Source organism: Pongo pygmaeus, chromosome 21, assembly GCF_028885625.2.
Source record: "Pongo pygmaeus isolate AG05252 chromosome 21, NHGRI_mPonPyg2-v2.0_pri, whole genome shotgun sequence".
In the NCBI taxonomy this organism is placed as follows: domain Eukaryota; kingdom Metazoa; phylum Chordata; class Mammalia; order Primates; family Hominidae; genus Pongo; species Pongo pygmaeus.
In genome coordinates this window covers 32,718,368-32,740,994 of record NC_072394.2, presented here as the reverse complement: position 1 = coordinate 32,740,994, position 22,627 = coordinate 32,718,368, and the positions used below count along the sequence as shown (strand labels likewise).

Sequence of the window (22,627 nt, the reverse complement as noted above, 5' to 3'; positions counted from 1 at the left end):
GGTGTAGTGGCTCATACCTGTACTCCCAATGCTTTGGGAGGCTGAGGTGGGAAGACTGCTTGAGCCCAGGGGCAGCCTGGGCAACATAGCAAGAGCCTGTCTTTACAAAAACATAAACGCATAGCCAGCTGTTGTGGTACATGCCTGTGGTCCCAGTTACTCGGGAGGCTGAGGTGGGAGGATTCTCTGAGCCTAGGAGTTTGAGGCTGCAGTGAGCTATGATCATGCCACTGCACTCTAGCTGGGCAACAGAGCAAGACCCTATCTCAAACAAAACAAGCAAACAAGCAAACAAACAGACAAACAAACATCAGTGCTCTTCTTCTGTACTCTGCTGATTCCCTTGGCATTAATAACAATGCCAGTGTTGGTTGTAGTAGTAATCATAGTAATGGTGGTTATGTTGGCTCTAGTGTTTTGCAGTTACTATGCGTAGGTACCCAGTGTACCTTAAACGGTGGTGCTGGGCCTCCCCTCACCATATGGCATTCTACTGTAATTTCTTCCAGGGTCCCTGACACCTCTCACCAAGCCCCCGCTCCAGGGAGAAGGGGGCAGGGGCAGGGCGGGGAGGTCCCCACTCACCCTGGCACTCCCGTGTGTTCTGGTGGGCCAAAGTACCCGGCGGGCAGGTGGGCAGACACTTCCCCTTGTACAAGTAAAACTGCCTCTTGCACCGGATGCAGAAGTCCTGGCTGAAGCAGCTCTCACAAGTGGCCCCACATTCTGTAATAGAGCCAGGGACACCCCAGGTGAGGGAGACTGCCAAGGATGGGGCCCACTGGGTCTGCCCGAGGTGGAAGGCCCTCTGGGTAGCTCCAGGCTTGGTAGCATTTGGGTCAGGACTCAGTGTCTCCTTTGAAGCCCAGACTTGGCCAAGGTCAAACTTTGCATGTGAAGAGAACTCCCTTTCTCATTTGAGGGGAGGCTCAGAGAGAGCCAGTGACTTGCTTGAAGTCACCCGCAAATCAGGGCTGGAGTGAGGACTCCCTGCTTCTTTTTCACCTCAGAAATAGTGATAATTTGCCCAAAGTTACAGCAAAAATTAGAGCTTGGAATTAGGACTCCTTTTCCTATTTGAGCTAAGACCAGAGAAGGTGAGTTACATGCCTAAGGCCACACCGCAAACTAGGGTAGAAGTGAAAGTTCCCTGCTCTATTAGTGCTAATTAAGGCTGAGAGTGGACTGACTTGCCTCAGGCTGCAGAGTCAGCCTGGACGCAGGCTTAGACATGCACCTACTTCCCCTCTGTCTGTGCTGGGGTGAAAGGGTGGGATCTAAGCCCGTGGTGTCTAGGAGCCCAGCACTAGCATAGAACAAGGGAGAAGCCACGTACTTTTGCACCTGTTGACCTCCTGGCCGCGGATGCCGAAGTACCCAGGGGGACAGTCGTGCAGGCACTTGCCGTACTGGCGGATGCCTTCCCGGTGGATGAATAGGAAGAGCCTCTGCTGGCAGGTGGAACAGCCGTTCTCCTCTGAGCAGATGATACAGCCTGTGCAGTTGCCCCCCAGGCCAGTGCCCACTGCCCACCAGACCAGGGCAGAAGGAGGAGGGGGAAAGGGAGAGAGAGATGGTCAAACCATATATGTGAGCAGCTGAGATGGTCTCATTGGGATAGTAACTGGGCACATGGCCACCCAAACAAAAGACTACATTTCCCACCTTCCCTTACAACTAGATATGGTCATGTGACCAAAATCTGGCCAATCAGATGTAAGGTAAAGCAGCATGTGACACTTCAAGAACGCTGCCTTAAAGGGCAGGGGTGTGCCCCTTGTCATCCCCTCATCCTTTCTGTTGGGTGGAATGTGAACGATGGCTGGAGCACAAGCAGCCATTTTAGATCATGAGGTGGAAACTACGTCCTGTGAGGCGGTGGAAAAATCAGATAAAAAGCACCTGGGTGCCTGAGGAAGGCAGAACTGCTGTACCAGCCCTAGCCTGCCTGTGTAGACTGTTACATGAGAGAGAAATCAACACCTATCTTGCTTAAATCACTGTTATTTGGAGTTTTCCATTACTCACAAGCAAACTTAATCTTTACCAAAGTAATGTGAATTTTTGAGTGTGTGTGGGTGCAAATGCATGAGTGGGGGTGGGGTGAGACCCTCACCCTCCTGCTGGGTTCCTTAACAATACTCAACAATACTCCATTTCTCACTGTCACCATCAGCAAGGGCTCCCACCATCATCAGGAATAGCAATGGGAGAAATTTTTTCAAGGAGAAAATTTTTTGTTACCCCAGAATTGGCACCCAGGAGCCAAAGCTGGGGAAAAAGAGGTGGAAAATGCTCTAGAATCTTAAGTGAGCCTTTCCTGGGCTCATAAGGAGTCTCTGTTACCCTGACCATCACCCCAGGACGCTGATTAAGCTGAACACTTGCAGGGAGGGACTCATGGGAGTTAGGAATTGTCAGCCTGGCCAGGCACAGTGGCTCATGCCTGTAATCCCACCATTTTTTGGGAGGCCAAGATGGGAGAACTGCTTGAGTCCAGGAGTTTGAGACCAGCCTGGAGAATATGGTGAGACCCTGTCTCTACAAAAAATACAAAAATCAGCCAGGTATGGTGGCACACACCTGTAGTCCCAGCTACTTGGGAGGCTAAGGTGGGAGGATCGCTTGAGCGAGGAAGGCTGCAGTGAGCTGTGTTTGTGCCACTGTACTCCAGTCTGAGAGACAGAGTGAAGCCACGTTTCCAAAAAAGAAGAAAATAAAAAGAAGTGGACAGCCTAGGGAAGTGAGTTGTGGTGCTGTGACTTTTCATCTGTTCCCGACCCTCCCAACGAAGTCAGGAGATGCCAGAGAAACTCACAAAGACAGGGGGTGCCTGCAAGAAGGTGCCAGCATCTCATGCCCTGCTTGGACATAAATTCATGTCCATAGCCCTGCGAATCTGCCCCCTTCCCATTCCTCTTTGAACAGAGAAACGAGACCAGGAGACAGAAGGGCAGAGCTGAGGGGGAGAGTGTGGTAGAAGAGGATGCACATCCTTCCCAGCACATGTGAGGGGGTTCTCAGTGGTAAGGGGTACCTTGGGAGCAGCCAGGCTTAGGTGGTATTCCTGCTGCCTGGCACAAGAAGGCTGGTTGCTGGGAGGTGCCCCAGCAGTAAGAGGCAGCAGGGGAGACCACTGGGAGTAGGAGGTGGGGGAGAGTCAGAAAATGACCAGGTGTCACCAAGTGACAGGAAAGGATAGGGCAGCTTTTGAGAGGCAGCAATTGGGGAAACAGTAAATGGTTTCATGTTTATATGTCATTAGGGTCAGACTGGTTAATAATCCGGTTATACGCCTTGATTCACCTGAGCCCCAAGACCACCCGGCAGGAAACATTCTTGGCTCTCCAGCTCCCAGATGCTCCCCTCTTCCTATTGGTGCCCCATCTCCCTTTTAGAGGAATTCCCCATTGTGCGAGGTCCTGATGAGGAACACACCCTGGCACCTTCCCCCTGGAACAGAAACCAAAAGAGTTCTGGCCCTTCTTTAAGTTGGCAGCAGGTGAGAGCTAACGAAAGCCTGGCCAGATACACATTCTGGTGACTCTGGTCCTGGGAGTGGGACACAAGAGTGAGGGTCACACAGAAATGGGGTTCATGGTGGAGGCAGGGCAGGCTCTCTGCCCAGCCCTGGCTGAGGCCTTTCTCTCTCCCTTCCATCCCTCAGTCCCTCTGTTCCTTCCTCCCTGCTCCAGCTCTCGAATGAGTACTGCTACTTCCCCAGTCCTCACCTTCTGTTCCTTAGATTCTGTGAGGCCCCACATCCTGCTGATAACCCTATTTCTGTTGCTTATAACTCAGGAGCCTGACTGATCCAGGGTCGTACAGAAGTACACAGTAACTAACGTGTACGCTGGGATCCTGTTCCCAGGCAAAGTTGGCATTGCCCTCAATTTTCTTGCCCTGGGATAAGAAACTGCAACAGGAGAGCAGAATAAAGATTTTTGTGCTTCTGGAGCTGTATACCTGGCAGGGACCTGAGGGCAGAGAGCAAGTGTGATGTTGTAAGAGGGATTCCCAGAGCCAGAGAAACAAGAACATCCACTGAGAATTTAGCAGAGTCCAGACTTCTCACTCAGCAAAAGATTCAGATGCTGATACTACCAAGAGCTGGCAAGAATGAGAGGAAACCTTCACCTTTTCACCTTAGATAGGAGTGTAAACTTTGGGGAAAAATCTAGCAGTACCTAATAAATTAGGAGATGTCTCTTTTCTTTTTGTGTTAAAAAGTTTTTTTGTTTGTTTGTTTTGTTTTGTTTTTTTAAGACAGGATCTTGCTCTGTCACCCAGGCTCCAGTGCAGTGGCATGATCCTAAGCTCACTGCAGCCTCAAATTCCTGGGCTCAAGCAATCCTCCTGCCTCAGCCTCCTAAGTAGCTGGGACTACAGGCATGTCCCACCACACCCAGATAATTTTTTTAAAAATTTTGTACAGATGGTCTCTCTCTGTTTCCCAGGCTGGTCTTGAACTCTGGCCTCAAGTGATTTTCCTGCCTCAGGGTCCCAAAGTGTTGGGATTACAGGCATGAGCCACCACGACTGACCTGATGTCTCTCTTCTAAATGTAACAATTTAGCTTCTGGTGTATACCCTAGAGCAGCAGTTCTCAAACTCTGGAGCACAACAGCAGCTCCTAGAGAGCTTGTTGGAGTATAGGTCCCTAGGTTCCACCCCTGGTACGTCTGATTCAGTAGGTCTGAGAATTTGTATTTCTAACAGGTTCCCAGGTGATGCTGATGCTGCTGGTCCAGGGACACGCTCTCAGAAACACTGACCTAGAGAAACCCTTGTATATGTGTAGAAAGAGACAAAGATATTTATTGCAGCATTATTTAATAGCAAACAACTGCAAAAAGCTAACCCTCTGCCAAAGGAATAGATAAATACATTGTGGTATATTCATACACCACAGCCAGATACCACATACACAACCCAGCCATGATAAATGACTGAGGTAGCTACAGTAATCATTGTGGACACAGCTCAAAGACGGGGCTGAGAGGAAAAAAGCAAGGTGCACGATGAATCATATAGTAAGAGCCATTTATATAAAGTTCAAGGACCTGCAAAGCAATATTTTGTAGCATTTGTGACTTGTAAATATGCATTCGGAGCAAAAGACATGAGACTAACCAACACTGAATTCAGGATTGTGGCACACAAATATTTATTATATTATTTTAAATTATTGACTTTAGGTTTGAAATAGTTCACCCTAAAAATGCATAAAGAACAAAAGAATTTAGCCTCTACTGTGTCCTGGGGCAGGAGGAGGCCTACATTCTTTCTTCTCCTTCTCCACTAGCTCCCCTCCCAAGCCCTGTCCCATCCTCAAGCTAAGGTCTTGAGCAGGGGAAGGTGACAAATTCTGAAGATGTGGGACCCGGGTTCCAAGAGCAGTGGCGACTCATGCCTCTGCACACTTTGTTAGTCATCCTCCTCGTCCACTCTCCCCTCATCCTCACTAGTGGAATCCTGATTTTTATTTTATTTTTTGAGGCAAGGTCTTGCTCTGCCCCCCAGGCTGAAGTGCAGTGGCACGACCTTGGCTCACTGCAGCCTAGACTTTCCGGGCTCAAGCAATCCTCCCTCCTTATCCTCCCTAGTAGCTAGGACTACAGGCATGCACCACCATGCCCAGCTAATTTGTGTATTTTTTGTAGAGAAACAGCTTCGCCATGTTTCCCAGGCTGGTCTAAAACTCCTGGGCTCAAGCAATCCTCCTGTCTCAGACTACCAAAGTGCTGGGATTACAGGCCTGAGCCACAGTGCCCGGCTGGAACCCTGATATTAAGCGGAGTTTATGTCCTCTAAGACTACATTTCCCAGGCCCTTTGCAGCTATATGTGGTCATGTGCTTATGCCCTGACCAATGGGATATGAGCGGGCATGCCCTGTGCAGCCCCTTAGGAAATGCTGGCACTGTTCTCCTCCCATTTTCCCTTCTGCCTGCAGGACTGCAAGCTTGAGAGTGGAGCCATGGCAGATCCAGGAGGCAGAGAGATCTTACAGAAAGAGAGCTTGGCGTGGCTGTATTAACCCAGGACTGCCCACCGCCGAGATTCTTTCCTGGGGAAGGGAGGAAAGCATTGCCCATCTTGTTTAGGTCACTGGGCCTTTCTGACGCACACATTGACTGGTGATATCACACACATTGACTGATGATGCTGCTGCAAGGCAGCACAGAGTCATATCAGTGGAGACCAAGGTGCCCTGCGCTGTGCCCCAGCACTGTGTAAGCCCACTGGGCCTGAGATGCGACCCCACTACCAAAGAGCAAGGGGACCCTCAGTTGACTTGCGGTGATCTCTACCACCTGGCAGAATAGAACTTCAAATTACAAATTAATTTAAATTACAGAAAAACAAAGTAGCATTTCCTGCAAAACAAATCTGTGGACAGAGACTCACACCCTGACATGGTGTTGCTGCTCATTTTGCAGCTGAGAAAAACCGAGAATCAAGGAGGTGAAACGACATGTCCAGGGTCACACAGAATCGGCAGGGGTGGACCCACATCACTCTGCCCCACGCTACCCTCTTAGAGCATCTGTCCAGGGCCTCCTGTGTCAGGCAGAGCCTGGGGCCATGGGGGTGAGCCACGCATGGCCCCTACCCCTATAGGACAAACAGCCTGGTGGGAGGAATTGAAGCCCACAGAAGTGACAGCAAAGCAGGATGAGATAAGGGGTCAAGATGGAGACAAAGCAAAGCTCTTACCACTCTTAGAAGAGCTTAGAGGTCATTCAGCACAACTCCTGCAGTTTCACTGGGGACACTGAGGCCAGAAGAGGTGGAGCTTTCCCCAAAGTCAGGCAGCCAACTGCAAAGAAGCCTCAGTCCTCAGTTAGAGTTATAGTATTATTTGTTTTTTGTTTGTTTTATTTGTTTGTTTATTTTTGAGATGCAGCCTCACTCTGTTGCCCAGACTGGAGTGTAATGGTGCGATCTCAGCTCACTGCAAACTCCGTCTCCCAGGTTCAAACGATTCTCGTGCCTCAATCTCCCGAGCAGCTGGGATTACAGGCACCCCCACCAAGCCCAGCTAAATTTTTTTGTATTTTTAGTAGAGACGGGGTTTTGCCATGTTGGCCAGGCTGGTCTCGACCTCCTGACCTCAAAAAGCTACAGCATATGCTGAAGGCCAAAGAACCCAACAAAGACCCTCCCAGGCCTCGGAGAGTGTTGGCCCACAGGATGGTGCTTAGCATCCTTCAACACCCCGGTCTTTGAAGGGTAGTGGCTGTTTCTGGCCTCATCCTCGACCCTGGCAGTTGGCTAGGATGCCCTCTTGTGCCTCTATGTTGTAATGGCACCTCTTGCTTTTTGACTTCTGATAGCCTGTCTGGTGTTTCATCATGTCTCTGTAACTCATTAGAAAAAGCAGTGCTATTGCCTTTCTCTACCCCCTACCCTAAAGTCATGGGTGTAGGCACTTGAATGTTCACTTTGTGAATCATCAGTGATGACAACAGTTTGTACAGTGCTGCTCTAGAAAGACCCAAACTTGCTGGTTCTTAAACTTGACTGTGCATAACAATCTCCAGAGAGGCTTGTAAAGTATCTGCTTTGGGCCAGGAATGTGCACTTTAACAAGTCCAAAATAAATGTAACAGAATTTTGGAAGTGTCTTCCCTGTTCACAGTTTCCTTTCCCTGAGAACTGGCCCCAGTAATCCTGTTTGTAGGGCATGACTCTGACCCTAGCCAATGGCTGTCTCTTCCAGGATGGGCCAATTAGACCATCTCTCTCTGGGCTGATGGACAATGTTCTGGGCTGGCTTTGACCTAAGGCTATCTGCAGGTGGGAGGGTAGCCTGTTCCGATGCACATGTGTGAGAAGCCTTGGTGGGCACTAGCTAACAGAGGCCCTGCTCCTCTGCACTCTCTGGCATTGAGGTTCATGTGCTGCCATATCCACCCAGATGCACTTAACCTGGGCTTGGCCAATCAGAGCATCAAGTCCCCTTGACTACAGTGGTTGTAGGTTCAGACACAGGCTCGCATCCCCACAAGAGCTAGTCTTGGGGTTTTTGCTGAGGTCAATGGATGTGTGTGGAGATGTGTGTGTGTTCCTTTCCTCTCTTTGGATCTAGGAGGATATAGATCAGAGCTGGTGAGTGCCACATGAGGGAAGAGCCTCTGGAGAATGGAGGCCACACAGCAGAAACAGAGCCAAGAGACACAGACAAAGACCAAAAAGAGTCATCTGTGCATGTGGATCCCCCCTGGGGATCCATAAATTCTCTTCTTTTCTCAAGTCACATTGAGTTAGGTTTTCTGTCACTTGCAACCAGATGATTCCCGACTAATACAGAAGTAGAGAGAGAAAAATAAATCAGATGCAGAGAGAGAAGCGGCAACCACAACCTCATGGACTCCTTAAGACAGAAAAAATTTCTGACTGCCTCCCAGTCCTTCCCAAAGCTTGGCTTGTCCCATAGCTCCAAATAAAGTGACTTTTTCACTTGAGCTAGTTTTCTTCTGTCAAATTACAATAAAAATGGATGTAGCTCACTAGACAGCGAACAGATCATGGTGGAGCAGCACTGCTTTGGCGCGGATGAGGAACCTGGAGCACCACCTACCCAACCTGACCACCCTGGCGCTCCAGGGGACACTGAGGTTCCAGGGAGCACACTTTGAAACCCCCTGGGTCCTTCTACACATCTTGGCCTCTGTCGCTGTCCTCTCCCAGCTGAGATGCACATTTTAAAAGCATTTAAGCTCTAATTGCAACCTCTCCAAGTTTTCTTGGGACATCACAGTGGATGGCAGGCATCCCATGTAATTTCCATTAACAACTGTCTCCCGTAATCAAGACCATCCTCCTTCAGACAAAACACCAGTAGGCCACAAAAGCATGGCTCTGTGTTGCTCCAGCAGCTGGAGAGGCTTAGAATGAAATCTGAGTCACTCCATGTTTCCCCAAGCACCCGAGGGATGAGTCCAGACTTGGATGTCCATTTTATGGAGAATGAGAGTGGAATCAAACACACCAGATTTGACAGTTTGCAAAGTGATAAAGGCTTATGACAACTCTGAATGCATGCATTAACCCAGGGTTGAGTGATCCATTCATTCATTCATTGACCCATTCATTCAACAATTACTGAGCCCCTATTCTGGGTAAGGTCCAGTGCTAGGACTCAATGGTTATGAGCTTCGGGGCAGTTGTGTGACCTTGGGCAAGGTACTTTACCTCTACAAGCCTCAGTTTTTCCAGCTGTAAATAGGGATAATAATGCTTATCTTGCAGGGCTGTTGTGATTAAAGGAGATGGTACGTGAAAAACTGTTAGCTCAGACCACCTGCAGCAGGCATCTGATAAACTGAAGCTACCATTATTACATTGAGAATGATGTGTTTTCTGCCCTCAAGGGACTTAAAAATCTAAAGATGTGTAACGATGCAGGTTTCCAGGTTGATATCCTGGCCCCATCACTCATTGAACGAGCCCCCTTCTCTCTGTGGGCCTCAGTTTCCCCATCTGAAAAATTGTGGCAGCAATTCCTACCTCCACGTGATTTATTATGAGGGATGTGCAAACCGGCAAGCGCTGGCACATAGTAGGTGCTCCTCTGTAAACCTAGGCTTCCTCCCTGTTCCCTCACCACCATGACACACAGTGGGACTCTCAACCAACATCTGGACCCTTCTCCTCCTCTTTCCCAGGTGAGCAAACAGAAGCCAGAGATGTTGGTGAGGCTGGAAGAAGGCCAGCAGGGTCCAGGGACATGGTCTTTTGTCCTCTGGATGGTGAAGTGCTCAGGGCAGAGATATTAGCCAGCAGCTTTGGTCCTAGGTGAAGGGCAGGCTTATTCTTTCTTTTGGGAACAGGGAATAACCTGTGCCCTTCAAATAAGGGTCCCTAAGCTCAGGATCACCCACATCCTGAGAACTGCCCCAAGCACCTTGTTTCAACAGGAGTCAGCGGCTCAACATGTGCAAGTGATCGCTGTATTTTTTTTTCCATTTCGGGGTTTTGAGTGAATTTAGGGTCATCTCTGCCATATCATGCCTTCCATCTGCCTTCACTCTGCAGAACTTCCCTGAGGGGATCAAAAAGCGCAGGGTGACATCTGGGACCCTGAAAATGTCATGTTCTCCTAGGCAAGCTCATCTCCTCAGCAGCCCAGTGAATCTGTCACTGAAATTTCCTTAATACCCAAGCCAGAAACCCTAGCCCCATACATTCTTTTTTTTAAAAACAGGACTAATTTGGATAGATTTCTAGCATTTAAAAAATCAAGAGATTTCACATTAAAAAACTGGAATTTGAACTTCTCTGGAAAAAGTCAGAACATCTGCCAACACTGGGTCTGCTGTCACAGGGCAGTGAGTGGTTAGAGTTACATAAATTAAGGCATATGCTCCCCAGGTTACTGCAGACCCTACCCCTCCCTATTGTATTCCAGATACTGAGGGCAAAGGTCAGCTGCCCTATGTTATCATCCTTGAGCTACATCTTAACACCCACTTCACTCACTCACAATAGAAAACAATGTAGAGGGGTTCTCAAACTTGGGCATGCATCAGATTCACCTAGACGGTCTGTTAAAAACACAAGCTGCTGGGCCTTACCCTAGAGTTGCTGATTCATTAGGTCTGGGCAGGGCCTGAGAATCCACATTGCTAACAGGTTCCCAGGTGATGCTTACCTTTGCTGGTCCTGGGCCCACACTTTGAGAACTACTAGTGTGGAACAGGGTTAAGAGCCAGACTGGTTGGATTGAAATTTCAGCTCTGCCCTTTACCTTTGCCATGTGACCTTGAACCAGTGCCTTAACCTCACTGTGTTTCAGTTTTCTCATCTGTAAAACAAGAATCCTCCTGGCTGACCTCACAGGTGTGCTGTGGGGGCCTGGGCGGGGCTGACAGTCAAGCAGGTCTCCATGATATCACTGTTACTACCATTATTATCACCACCTGCCCTGCCTGTGGTGGCATTTGTGATCCTGGAACTGCTTTGACAATCAGTGCAGAGTTTTTGGTTTTGATGCCAACATTTTTGGGGGTAGAGTTTCTTCATAATTGGGGTGTGCCCTGGGAAGTGTGTCTTGCATGAGAACATTGTGTCATGGTGAACTAAGGATTTAATACAGCTGTCCTGGATGACTCCCCGGGGCTACGAAGGATGGGGAAGGAGAGAAAGACACCACTGCCCCGGCTGAGGTCCCTGCTCTGTCCTTGGGAAGGTCCCAGAACCATGCAGGAGGGCCCCACACAGACAGTGCTGGGCAGCGCATCCTCCAATGCCTGCCTGGCAGTGCAGGATGCATGTCACCGATGACCAAGGGAAATAAACAACATCTGGGCACCCGCCTGCCCACTCAGGCCTCCACATATGGGAGGCAGTGGCCACCGCTGGATGCTTGCTCAGAAGATCCCCCAGCACATTTCTGCCTGGGGGTAGATTGCACCATCCCTAGCAAGGGGGTGGGCGCTGGAGATCATTCCAAGCTTAGAGACTCCCTGGGATCAGAGCTAGAGGTCGCTAGCCCACTGGACCCTTCTCAGCACTCAGGAGGTGGGGGGACCAGCAGGGCAGAACATTCAGCAGAATGTTGAGGTTGCCTTGGCTTTGGGGCCTGACAAACCACCACTTCCTAGCTGGGTGATATTGGGCAAGTGGCTTTACCATTCTGAGCCTTGGTCTTCTCTTCTGTAAAATGGGGACAATAGTAGCAACCACCTCCCAGGCAGTTGTAGGGATGCCATGAACTCATCTGCGCAAAGTGCTTAGCATAGCTCATGGCAGATGAATGAGCACTCCGTTACTACTTGATTCATGAGAGATGCTCCCTTGTGGGCTAGGCCCAGCTTGGCTTGTTCACCTTTAAATCCCCACAACCCTGCACATTGTAGATGCCCACTGACTACCCATTTGTGATTATACCCATTATGCCCATTCATTATTTCTTAAATGAATGCATGAATGGTGGCTCAATAAAGGTTCTCAACAACTGCTCTCAGGGGGCTCACAGCCTATTTGGGAGGACCAGGCCCATACAAATATGGAGAAAGCTGGTGACCTCTGCCCAGCAGGGCTCAGATCCAAGTGAAGGACCCAGGCAGGGTGGGAGTGAGAGTCCAGAGACTGGAGACATCAGGGGTGGTTTTCTAGGGAGGCAGATGTGGGGACAGAAGCTGAAGCCAGGAGCAGGACTAGTTCTTGTAGATGGAAGAAAGATTTCTAAGAGAGGTGAGTACAAGATGATATTGTACTCATTTGGTAGAAAGGGAGGGGCTTGAGCAAGGAGCAGATGGCAAATCCCTGCTAAGGTGCCAATACAGGACACCTAAGGGGCTAATGGATAAGACCCTCAAAATACAGTAAGAATAGGCACACATCCAAAATGGAAACTTTTCATCCTTTGCCCTCCAAACCTGCTTCTCCTGTCCATTTTAGTCAGTGGCTACTCCACTCAGGGCCAAAGACTTCAGCGGCATCCTTGTCTCTTCTCTCTCCCTCATATCCTACTATTGGCCCATCAGGAATCCGGTCAGTTCCACTTCTGAAATATGTCTGGGAATACTTCTCTCCACCTTCCCTGCCCCCACCCCCTTCCCTGCTCCTGCCCTGTTTCCCCACCACTCACCTTCTCTGGCCATGCTGGCCTCATCCTCCATGTTCCCCATCTGCCAAGACCACTCCCACCACAGGACCTTTGCACTTGCTCTCCCTTTTGTCTGGAATGCCCTTCCGACATTCACCCACAAGGCTCCCTCCCTCAAATGTCTCCTTGTGGGGACAAGAGTGATTCTTTCTTAGATGCTAATGTGCCACGTCGACTCCTGACTAACCCTGAGTCCAGTAATGCCTCCAAGATGTCTAGCTGAAGCATTACTCTCTATGTAGAAACACTTATTTGCTGCGGGTTTCACTTTTCCTCCAAAACAAACCTTGATGCTGCTGCAGGAATCATAGGCTATGACACCCATAGCACAGTGTCAGTCACCTGTGCACTCCTCTCAGAGCACGCAGACCTTTCTCCCCAAGATATATAAGCCCTGGGTCTGGGGAATTACAGCTTGGAGATCTACCCATCTTGAGGCTGCCCAAATCTTGCTCTGTTCATAAGTTCCCCAACTAATAACCCTTTACGAACAAATTGGAATTGTCTGCCTCATTCTTTGGTTTCTCAGCTCCTTCTGCATTTGGGGTCGCTTTATGTATACAGCCCTTTCACAGAACACCCCTTCCCTGTGACCCCCCAGACCTCCTGCCTGCAGCAGCACCACACCCACACCCCATTCCTCTCCCACATCGCTATGTTCTTCATGCCATTTATTCCCACCTGATAGGTTCTAAATTTGGCAAGTGCTATTGTCTCTTTCCCACCAGTGAAAGATGAGTTCCAGGAAGGCAGGGATGAGCCACAGCACACTGGACCAACCATGCAGCACTTGCCTTCTCACTTAACCAATTCTTTCTCTTATAGCTGCTTACCATTCCGCATAGAGGGGCTGCAAAACTCATTTAGGTGCTATTATCACACCCATTTCAGAGAGGAGGAAACTGAGGTTCAGGGCAATGATGCTGCTTGCCCGAGGTCACTTAATAAGTGGAGCAGATATTCAAACCCAGGCAGTGTGACTCTGAACCTGAGGGTTATCCTCAGGTTGCCACACTGCAGCCTGGCTACTCAACATATCCCTGTGCGCCTCCTCAGTCCTCCCTGCAGAGTCCCTTACCTACTGAGGCCTTGCTAAGTTCCCAGTGCTGTGCTAAGGCCTTCTTCGGTGTCCACTTGACCTCACCTGAGACAGGAAATTGGCCAAATGGTGGCAGTGCAGGCTGCCCCAGGACTGACGCTGCCCCAGGACTGACCCTGCCCCCTCTGCATTCCTCATCCATCCTCCCCTCACCCCCAGTAGACAGTGAGCAGATCAATAGGTGTGTGTTCAATCAAGGGATGAAATGCCCACTCCATCTCTCAAATTCTCCAGGAGTGAGTCTCTTGCCTTGCAACTGGGGCTTGGGGAGGATGCAGAAAAATTACCTGCTAAGTTGCAGCCTCTGCTGGACATTCTGGCCAGAATCCTTTTTAGACATTGACCTATATGGGCTGGTTGCAGGGGTGGAGAGGGTGGTGGTAAAACTGGGGTTCAAACTCACATTTGTTGATTTCATGGCCAGTGGTGATCTCAGATTTCAACCCCCATCAGAATCACCTGAGGCTGCTTATTAAAAACAAGAGGTGCTGTCGCCTCTCGACACATGTGGTTGTTTTAACGCTTATGGTGTGCCCAGGGTTGTACATGCATGAACTCGGAGATCTTCAAACCCTGTCCTGTGAGACCAGCCAGGGCTTCCCAAACTGTAATATGCACACAAAGGGATTTGACTCAGGGATCTCGGGTTAAAATGTAGATTTTGATGCTAAACTTCTGGAATGGGGCCAGAGGTGCTGGCCCGAGAACTAACTTTAAGAAGCGAGGAGGGAAATGCTGTTATCATTCCTCATTTTACGGTTCAGGAAGTGAAGGCTCAAAGACCAACAATTATAAGTGGTGGCATTAGATTTAAACCCACAGCTGATGAAACCCCAGACTCATTCTACTGCGTCACACTGCCTTACCCTGTTGGTCTAATGATGAACGTGGAGGGGGGACAATGGGAGTGATACTCAAAACGGGCAATCTGGCCAGGCACAGTGGCTCGCGCCTGTAATCCCAGCACTTTGGGAGGCTGAGGCAGGTAGGTCATAGGAGGCCCGGAGTTTGAGACCAGCCTGGCCAACATGGCAAAACCCCGTCTCTACTAAAAATACAAAAATTAGCTGGGTGTGGTGGTGTACACCTGTAATCCCAGCTACTCAGGAGGCTGAGGCATGAGAGTCACTTGAATCCAGGAGGCGGAGGTTGCATGAGCCAAGATTGCACCACTGCACTCCAGCCTGGGTGACAGAGTGAGACACTGTCTCAAAAAAGGTAAGATAAAATAAAATATCAAACGGGCAACCTGACTCCTTTTGCCACTCATAGGAGGGGCATTTCCCCAAGCAGCCTGAGTTGGGGATAGTCCGTGCCAGGCCCAGCATGGCAGAAAAAGGAGGGGCTGGGTTCATGTGTGCCTGACATGTGTGTGTTTGGGGGACAGGAGCAGCTGTGTGCTGACACATGAGACCTCTGTCTAAAGGATTTGCCTGCCTCCAAGTTAAAGCATAGAGAAGGCCCGAGCCCCTGCCCCATGCTGGTCCTGCAGGGCTCGGCTGGGGCCCAAATCGGGGGTTGACACAGTGAGAACAGGCTGCTGGTGCCTGGCATCCCCCGCTTCCCACCCCACATCAACCAAATCTCTGCTTCCCCATCCTCCTGGACCTGCCCTGGACCACATCTATTCTGCCCTCCATTATCTACTCATTAAGAGAAGTTACATTTGTGTTTCTGGTGGGAGCCCTGGGGGTGCTGAGCAGCCCAGAGCAACCACTAGTGACCTTCAGAAAAATCATATGAAAGAAAAAAGGGTTGTTTTTGGATTCCTCATCATTTGGCAAGCTGTGCTGGGGGTAAAGCAGCCAGCTGAGTTCGGGACTGGGGCAGAGAGTCTACCCTCCAGCTGGCTTCCCCAGACCCATCGGCCCAGAGCTAGTGCCTTGTTAGCCATAAACACAGAACTGTCACAAAGCTGTCCTGAGCATGAAACTGTTACCAACCAATCTGTCTGTGGAGTTGTTACAAAACTGTCTTGTGTGTGAAGGTGTCACAGTGTTGTCAAGTATGTGACCTTGTATAAGAAATTGTCGTGCAATTGTCCTATAGGTAAAACTGCCATGAAGTTGTCAAGTATATGCAGTTGCCACTCATTTGAAAAACTATTGGGATAGAGTTTCTTTTCTTTGCATGTATGAGGGACAGGTTTGCTGTATGTGTGACCTTGAACAAGTTGCTGACAGGCACTGTGCTTGGCTGCTGCTTCTGTAATAACAGCGCCTGACACACAGTAGGTGCTTGATGAGTACTTGCCGAATGTCTCCTCAGGGCTGCAAAGTAGTCTCAGATAGGTTCTGGTTCTTTCAGATGCTGGCTTTGTCCCATAGTGGGCTGGTCTGGTGTGACCTCGGGTAGGTCTGTTGCCTCTCGCATCCTCTCTGAGCCTACTTTGGTGGTTGTAAAGTGCCCTGAGGCCTGTGTATGACAATAAATACTGGCTGCTAATTATCTCTCCCTCTTATGGGGGGTTTATGATTCCTCAGGGCTCTTCATGGTAGCAGAGTGGCCTCTTGTGGCTCTTTGGGAGGCTGTGGAAGCTTCAGCTTTGGCTGAGTAGGACATTTGCTGTGGTTAGGTCTCTGGCAGGACAGCTCCAGCCAATCAGGATGCTCAGTGTCACAGGGATTGGGGGCAATGCCCACCGTTACAAACCCAGGAGGCCTCCTCTGGGGAGGATGTGAGCTCCAGGATTCCAGGAAGGGTGGGAGGAAACCTTCTAAGGGGAGCTGAAAGCTCGTGATTCCTAAGATCGGCCCGAGTGAGAAAGGTACCAGGTTTTGAAGTTCGTTCTACAAATGACCTTCTTCACTTTTTTGTGTTGAAAGTCCTGCAATCAACAGAGCTCAGGGCTAGGAATTAGGACCTTTGCTCCTGTCTCACCTTGGACTCAGACTCATTGTATGACCTTTGGCAGAGCACCTCGTCGCCCCCTGCCTCAGTTTTCCTATCGGAAAAACAGAGGATTGGTCTTGATAAAGAACTTTTGAACTTTTTCTTAGCCAAGGGAGCCTTCTTTTTTCCAAGAGAAATGTGATATGAGAGATCGATTCCTAAAATGAATGAGTTGAGCTGCTTTGGCTGAGGCCAGGATGGGGGTGAGGGTGAGCATCTCGAGCTGTCTTTTTGGTTTCCTTTGCCTACTTCTAGAGGCAGCCTCTGAGAGCTTGGATACTCCCTAAGGACCCTTTGAACCCCAGAGTTCCACAGTGCTAATGGCTGTAAGGAAGGTGATATGATTTTGTGGGACTCTGGAGCCTGGGTTCATTCCCACACTAGCCTCTCTGAGCATTAGTTTTCCCACCTGTAAATGGGGATAATGACTATGCTCACATGTTGTTGTGACAGTGTAGTAAGCCGGTTTTGTGTGTGGCATACCAAAACAGAGTTTGGCTGACATGGGGTGCACAGCAATGCGGGAGCTGCTAGCAGTTGTGGATCTCTTCTTTCATGGGCCAGACTGCCTCAACAACCCTGCGAGATGGGTAGTATTATCTGGTCTTGCAGACAAGGAAGCTAAGGCACAGAGAAGGTAAGTAAGTTGCCCAGATCACACAGCTGCTGAGTGGCAAACTCAAAGCCAGGGAGTCTTTGTAACAGATAATTATTATTTTAAGTACTGGGGAGAATCTAGGCCCCAGAATAGGTCCAAAATAAATACCCTCTTCACCTTATATAATTAAGCCCTAAGAAAGCTTAGAAATAGGCTGGGCATGGTGGTTCACACCTGTAATCCCAGCACTTTGGGAGGCCGAGGCAGGTGGATCATGAGGTCAGGAGTTCAAAACCAGCCTGACCAAGATGATGAAACCCCGTCTCTACTAAAAACACAAAACACCTGCACCGGGTGTGGTGGTGCGCACCTGTAATCCCAGCTACTCGGGAGGCTGAGGCAGGAGAATCGCTTGAACCTGGGCAGCAGAGGTTGCAGTGAGCCGAGATTGTGCCATTGCACTCCCCCTGGGCAACAGAGTGAAACTCTGTCTCAGAAAAAAAGAAGACTTGGGGCCCCACTGCCAGTGAGCGTCAGGAAAGGGGGCCAGGTCTAAAAGTCAGGGCTGACTGAGGCAGGTCCTTGGTCAGTGTGTCCCTGCCAGTGTTCCTGGGAAAGCCCCGGTTCTTCTCAGCCAGCACCCTGGGTACCTGGAGCTTCCAAGGGGTGGCAGAGAGTGGGGAATGCAGTTTGGGCCTCCAGCCCAATGCTCCATGCTCCTTGCCCAATAATCACACCTGGCACAAAGTGAGCATCTTCGGGGACCCTATTCTGGGTCTGGTCTCTCCCCATGGGCCTTCTTCAACACTCAAATCCTAGTACAAGGGAGAGAGCCCCAGATGTGGACTCTTGTCCAGTTCTGTGGGTCCTCAGGCAAGTGTCTCCCTGTCTCTGGGCTTCAGTTTCTCCATCTGTCAAATGGATGGTTAAACTCAGTGTTTCTAAAGGCCCACTGTTCACCCATCCATCCATCCATCCACCCATCTATCCATCCACCTACCCATCTGCCCATCCATCCATCTATCCATCCATCCATCCATCCATCCAACCATCCATCCATCCATCCATCCATCCACCCACCCACTCATCTATCCATCCATCCATCCATCTGTCCACCCACCCACCCATCATCTACCCAACCACCTATCTGTCCATCCATCCATTCTGCAGATATTTCTTGAATACCATCTATGTGCCAGGATCCTTTATTTATTAAAGTTAAAAGACAAATCACAGACCTGTAGAAACATTTTAGAAAGACACACAAAATCATACTGGATTGGAAATGTAAATTTCCCCAGGACTTTTGTTCACCAGTGACTCTCCAGTGCCATGCACAGGGCCACATGTCTACTAGGTGCTCTGTAAAATGTTTGTTGGATGTAAGAATGAATAGGACATATTTTGTGGTTCTAAAGAGAGCTGCCTCCTGAGTCTGAGATTGGAGTCAGACATCCTCTCTAGGACTTATTGAGAGGGGGCCAACTATCTTTGTCACCCCCATCCCTGACCTGCCCCACTGCCTCCCCAGCCCATATAAGCCAGTTTCTAAAGAGGATCTAAGGAGGATTGGCCAGCAGTGACTGGGGAAGGGTAGGGCATGGCATGTCCCCAACTCCCAAGCCTAGGTGGGGTGGCTTGGAGGGGAGAAGCTATGAACCATAGGGAAACAGGCATTCCATCCCTTGATTGAACACACACTTGTTGATCTGCCCTGTGTCTATTGGGAGTGAGTGGAGAATGAATGAGAAATGCAAAAGGGGTGGGGTCTGGCAAGGGCAGCCTGCATTGCCACCATTTGACCAATTTCCTATCAATTTCCTATATTCAGTCAAGTGGACATTGAAGGAGGCGCCTGAGCTTAATCTAAGCCATGGTTTTCCAGCCCAAAGGGGCATGAGGCTGTCAAAGGGGGGATGGGGTAGTGAGGAAGCTAGGGTGATCTGAAGAGGTCAAGCTCGTGCTCCTTGCCCAATAATCACACCTGCGTTCCAATTAGGCACCTGCCACAGGTGGGAGAAAGGGGAGGGCATGGATGGAGGCAGAGGAACATTTAGTCCCAGTCCCTCCCTGCTGCTCACTGGTGATGGCCCCAGAGTTTTCTAACACCGGGAATTGTGGAGGCCACAGCAGCATCAGGGTAGTGACAGCTGTCTCTATCCCCATTCCTTCTTCTGCTCCCCAACATACAGGGGAGAAATCAACCCAGAGGGAGGAGAGAAGAGAATGAGAGAGCATGACATATTTCCATACAAGGCAAATCAGTGGAGTCAGAAGCTCAGTCAGGCAGTGATGGGGAAGGCAGTGATGGGAAAGGAGAGCTTCAAATCAGACCTATGTTTTAAAAATTTAGCACAGGACTAGGCTTTTTAATAGCTGAAAGTTACCAGAAAGCTTTGAGATCCAGAGTTATTAAGGATTGGAGTTTAAAAATACGACTGTACATTGGGGGTGGGAGGTGGGGGGTGCATGGAAACATGTCATGTTTGTAACCCTCTGTTACAACTTCAGTATCATCATTAAGCCAGTTACACACAAAGTAAGCCAAGAATATCCTTAATACACAAAGAGCTCCCATAAATCAATAAGAAAAAGGGGAATGATCCAAGTATGTGGAGGGAGAATGGGCAAAGACATTACAAGTAATTTAAAAAAGAAAGACAAATAGGACAATAACCATATGCAAAGCTGTTCTACTTCCCTAAGAATTTTCAAATTGAAGATGAGAACAAGAATGAAATACTACCATGACCTACAAGATACAGAAACTGTAAAAGACTCTGGCACCTTCTTTTGAGAAGGCAATTTAGGCAGAGTCTATTATCTGTAGCATGAGGTAGTAACAGCATTTTACAGGCAGTGTCCTGAGTTCAGAGAGGGGTAGGCACTTGTTAGGAGCCACACAGTGAATCATGGGAGGGAAGGAGCTAGAACTCAGACCTCTGGGTGGGCACCTTTGACTCTTTATCTCCAGCCAGCTGGTCTTCTCTATCTGGGCTAGTGTACAGCCTGGCCCCTGGCCCCTGTCTGGGTAGCCTAGGTCTGCTATATCCATTGCTGCACCATGCTCTGGGCCTGAGGATGGCTGGGGCACTGCTATTCCAAATGACACGTCTCTTATGATTACCCTGTCCTTCCTAGAGATGAAGCTTTCAATTAGTCCTGCTGGGCAGCAGCCTTAGAGGGTAGAGGTAGGACTCCAAGGTTTGGGATGAGATAAACCTGTTCCAAAATCCCAGCCCCACCTTTACTCCCTGGGACAGTTACTTAACCTCAGTTTGCTCATTTGTAAAATGAACACTGTCCAGGTGCGGTGGCTCACACCTGTAACCCCAGCACTTTGGGAGGCTGAGGTGGGAGGATCACTTAAGGCCAGGAATTTGAGACCAGCCTGGGCAACATAGTGAGACCCTTATCTCTATGAAAATAAAAATAAAAATAAATTAGCCAGGCATGGTGATGTGTACCTATAGTCCCAGCTACTCAGGAGGCTGAGGTGGCAGAACTGCTTGAGCCCGAGAGGTCAAGGCTGCAATGAGCTAAGATCGTGCTATTGCCCTCCAGTCTGGGTGACAGAGAGAGATCCTGTCTCAAAAACAAACAAGATTAAAATGGACACAATCACCCACCCACTGAAAAGCTTGTTCCTTCCACAAATATTTATTGAGGGCCTACTATGTGCCAGGCACTTTTCAAGGCACTACAGATACATCAGTGAATGAGACAGACCTTCCCCTCATTAAATTTACATCCTAAGTGGGAGAGGGAGATCATTTCAGAGAACCACAGGGAATTGAATTTGGGTACACAGAGTGGCAGGAGGGAGGGCCTGGGCCGCCTGGAAGGGCATCTCTGAGATACACAAGAAAGCACTCTTGGCGGAGGGACCAGTGGGTACAAAAGCCCAGAAGCGGGAAAGAACGTGGTGTGGAAGAGAGCAGCGAGGCCAGAGTGCAGTGACTGAGGGGAGAGTGGTGGGTGGTGAGGTCTGGAGGCAGAGGGGCCAGACCCCCAGGACACATGGATGAGTTTGGCTGGTGCTGGATTTTCCTGGAAGTGAGTTGGGAAGCCATTGTGGGTTGCAAGCCAAGGAGTGTCTGCCACCTTGAAAGCTTCTCTGGTGCTGAGGGGAATGGACTGTGGGGCAGGAGTAGAAGCTGGGAGCTCAGGGTGTAGGGGCTCTGGTGATTCTAGTGGCCTGGACGAGGCTGGCAGCTATGAGAAGTGGGTGGATCCAGGGAGGGTGGACAGACAAGCTCTGCTCATGGGTTATTACGAAAATTAAAGGGTAAGTGACTTAGTCCACAGTGCAGCACATAGCACATGCTAGACAGATCTTAGCTGTTATTTATTTACTTATTTATTTATTTTTGAGACACAGTCTTGCTCTGTCACTCAGGCTGGAGTGCAGTGGTGTGATCTCGACTCAGTGCAACCTCCGCCTCCCAGGTTCAAGCAATTCTCCTGCCTCAGCTTCCCTAGTAGCTGGGATTACAGGCACCCACCACCATGCCTGGCTAGTTTTTGTAATTTTAGTAGAGATGGGGTTTTACCATGTTAGTCAGGCTGGTCTCGAACTCCTGACCTCAAGTGATCCACCCGACTCAGCCTCCCAAAGTGCTGGGATTACAGGCGAGAGCCACTGCGCCCAGCCAGATCTCAGCTTTTAAGAGACCTATACCTAGAATCCCATGACTGTGTCTACCCCACAGCCTCCTCCATAAATGCCCCAAATAGCTTCTGCCTCTCCCGGTCATTGGTTCAAACTGTGATTCCTTGACCTCTTGTTGCCTCTTGACTTTTGCAGGCTGCTGGGATGAAGTACTTGTTCTGAGTTCCTCTAGTTGTTATTTTAAGCAGACTGCATAGCCTCCGGCCCCCATCTCCCAAGCTGGTATGAAACCCAAGGCAGTATCTGGGGGCTCCCTAAGTCATCTTCCAAGTTGAGAATAGGTAGTAGAGTCACCTATTCTCACAACCGTGACATTCCACCCAGTCCAGGCTCCCAGACTAACTGCCCAGCCCCCAGAAGTAGAGAGATGGGAGGCAGCACCAGGCAGGAGGGAACCCAGGTTTGAGTCCTAGCTCTGCCACCTTGACCCTAGGAAGGCCCTTTGACCTCTCTGAGTCTCTGCACCTCATCTGCAAAATAGGAATGATGCTATTAAAGAATTGCTTGCAGGGTAAAAGTGAGGTAATAACCTGCGGAGCACCTGGCTGTGTGCCCAGCTCATACGGCAAACACTTACCAGGTAGGAGGATCCTAACGTTGTGGGCAATGCATACAAAGCCTCTGGTGCATTGTAGGTGCTCAGTAAATGGTAGGTTGCCAGTAGGGAGGAGTTGAATGAGAAAAGGGGAAAGAGACGCAGTGCATGGTGGGGGTGGCAGGAACACAAGGAGTTGGGGGCTCCACCTTG

At 49.6% G+C, this 22,627-nt stretch overlaps 1 protein-coding gene across 3 annotated transcripts in view; it reads right to left on the bottom strand.

Annotated features, from left to right (window-relative positions):
• RSPO4 (R-spondin 4) overlaps positions 1 to 22,627 on the bottom strand; it is a 43,366-nt gene that overhangs the window by 8,019 nt on the left and 12,720 nt on the right. For all 3 annotated transcript variants that reach the window (XR_008496134.1, XM_054467546.1, XM_054467545.2), the window contains exons 2-3: positions 1,337 to 1,525; positions 586 to 726 (exon numbers count right to left, since the gene is read on the bottom strand). Coding sequence is in view for 2 of the 3 variants with exons in the window: in XM_054467546.1 (XP_054323521.1) it covers positions 586 to 726; positions 1,337 to 1,525 (330 nt within the window). In the remaining variant the exon portion in view is untranslated. The remainder of the gene's footprint in view (positions 1 to 585; positions 727 to 1,336; positions 1,526 to 22,627) is intronic.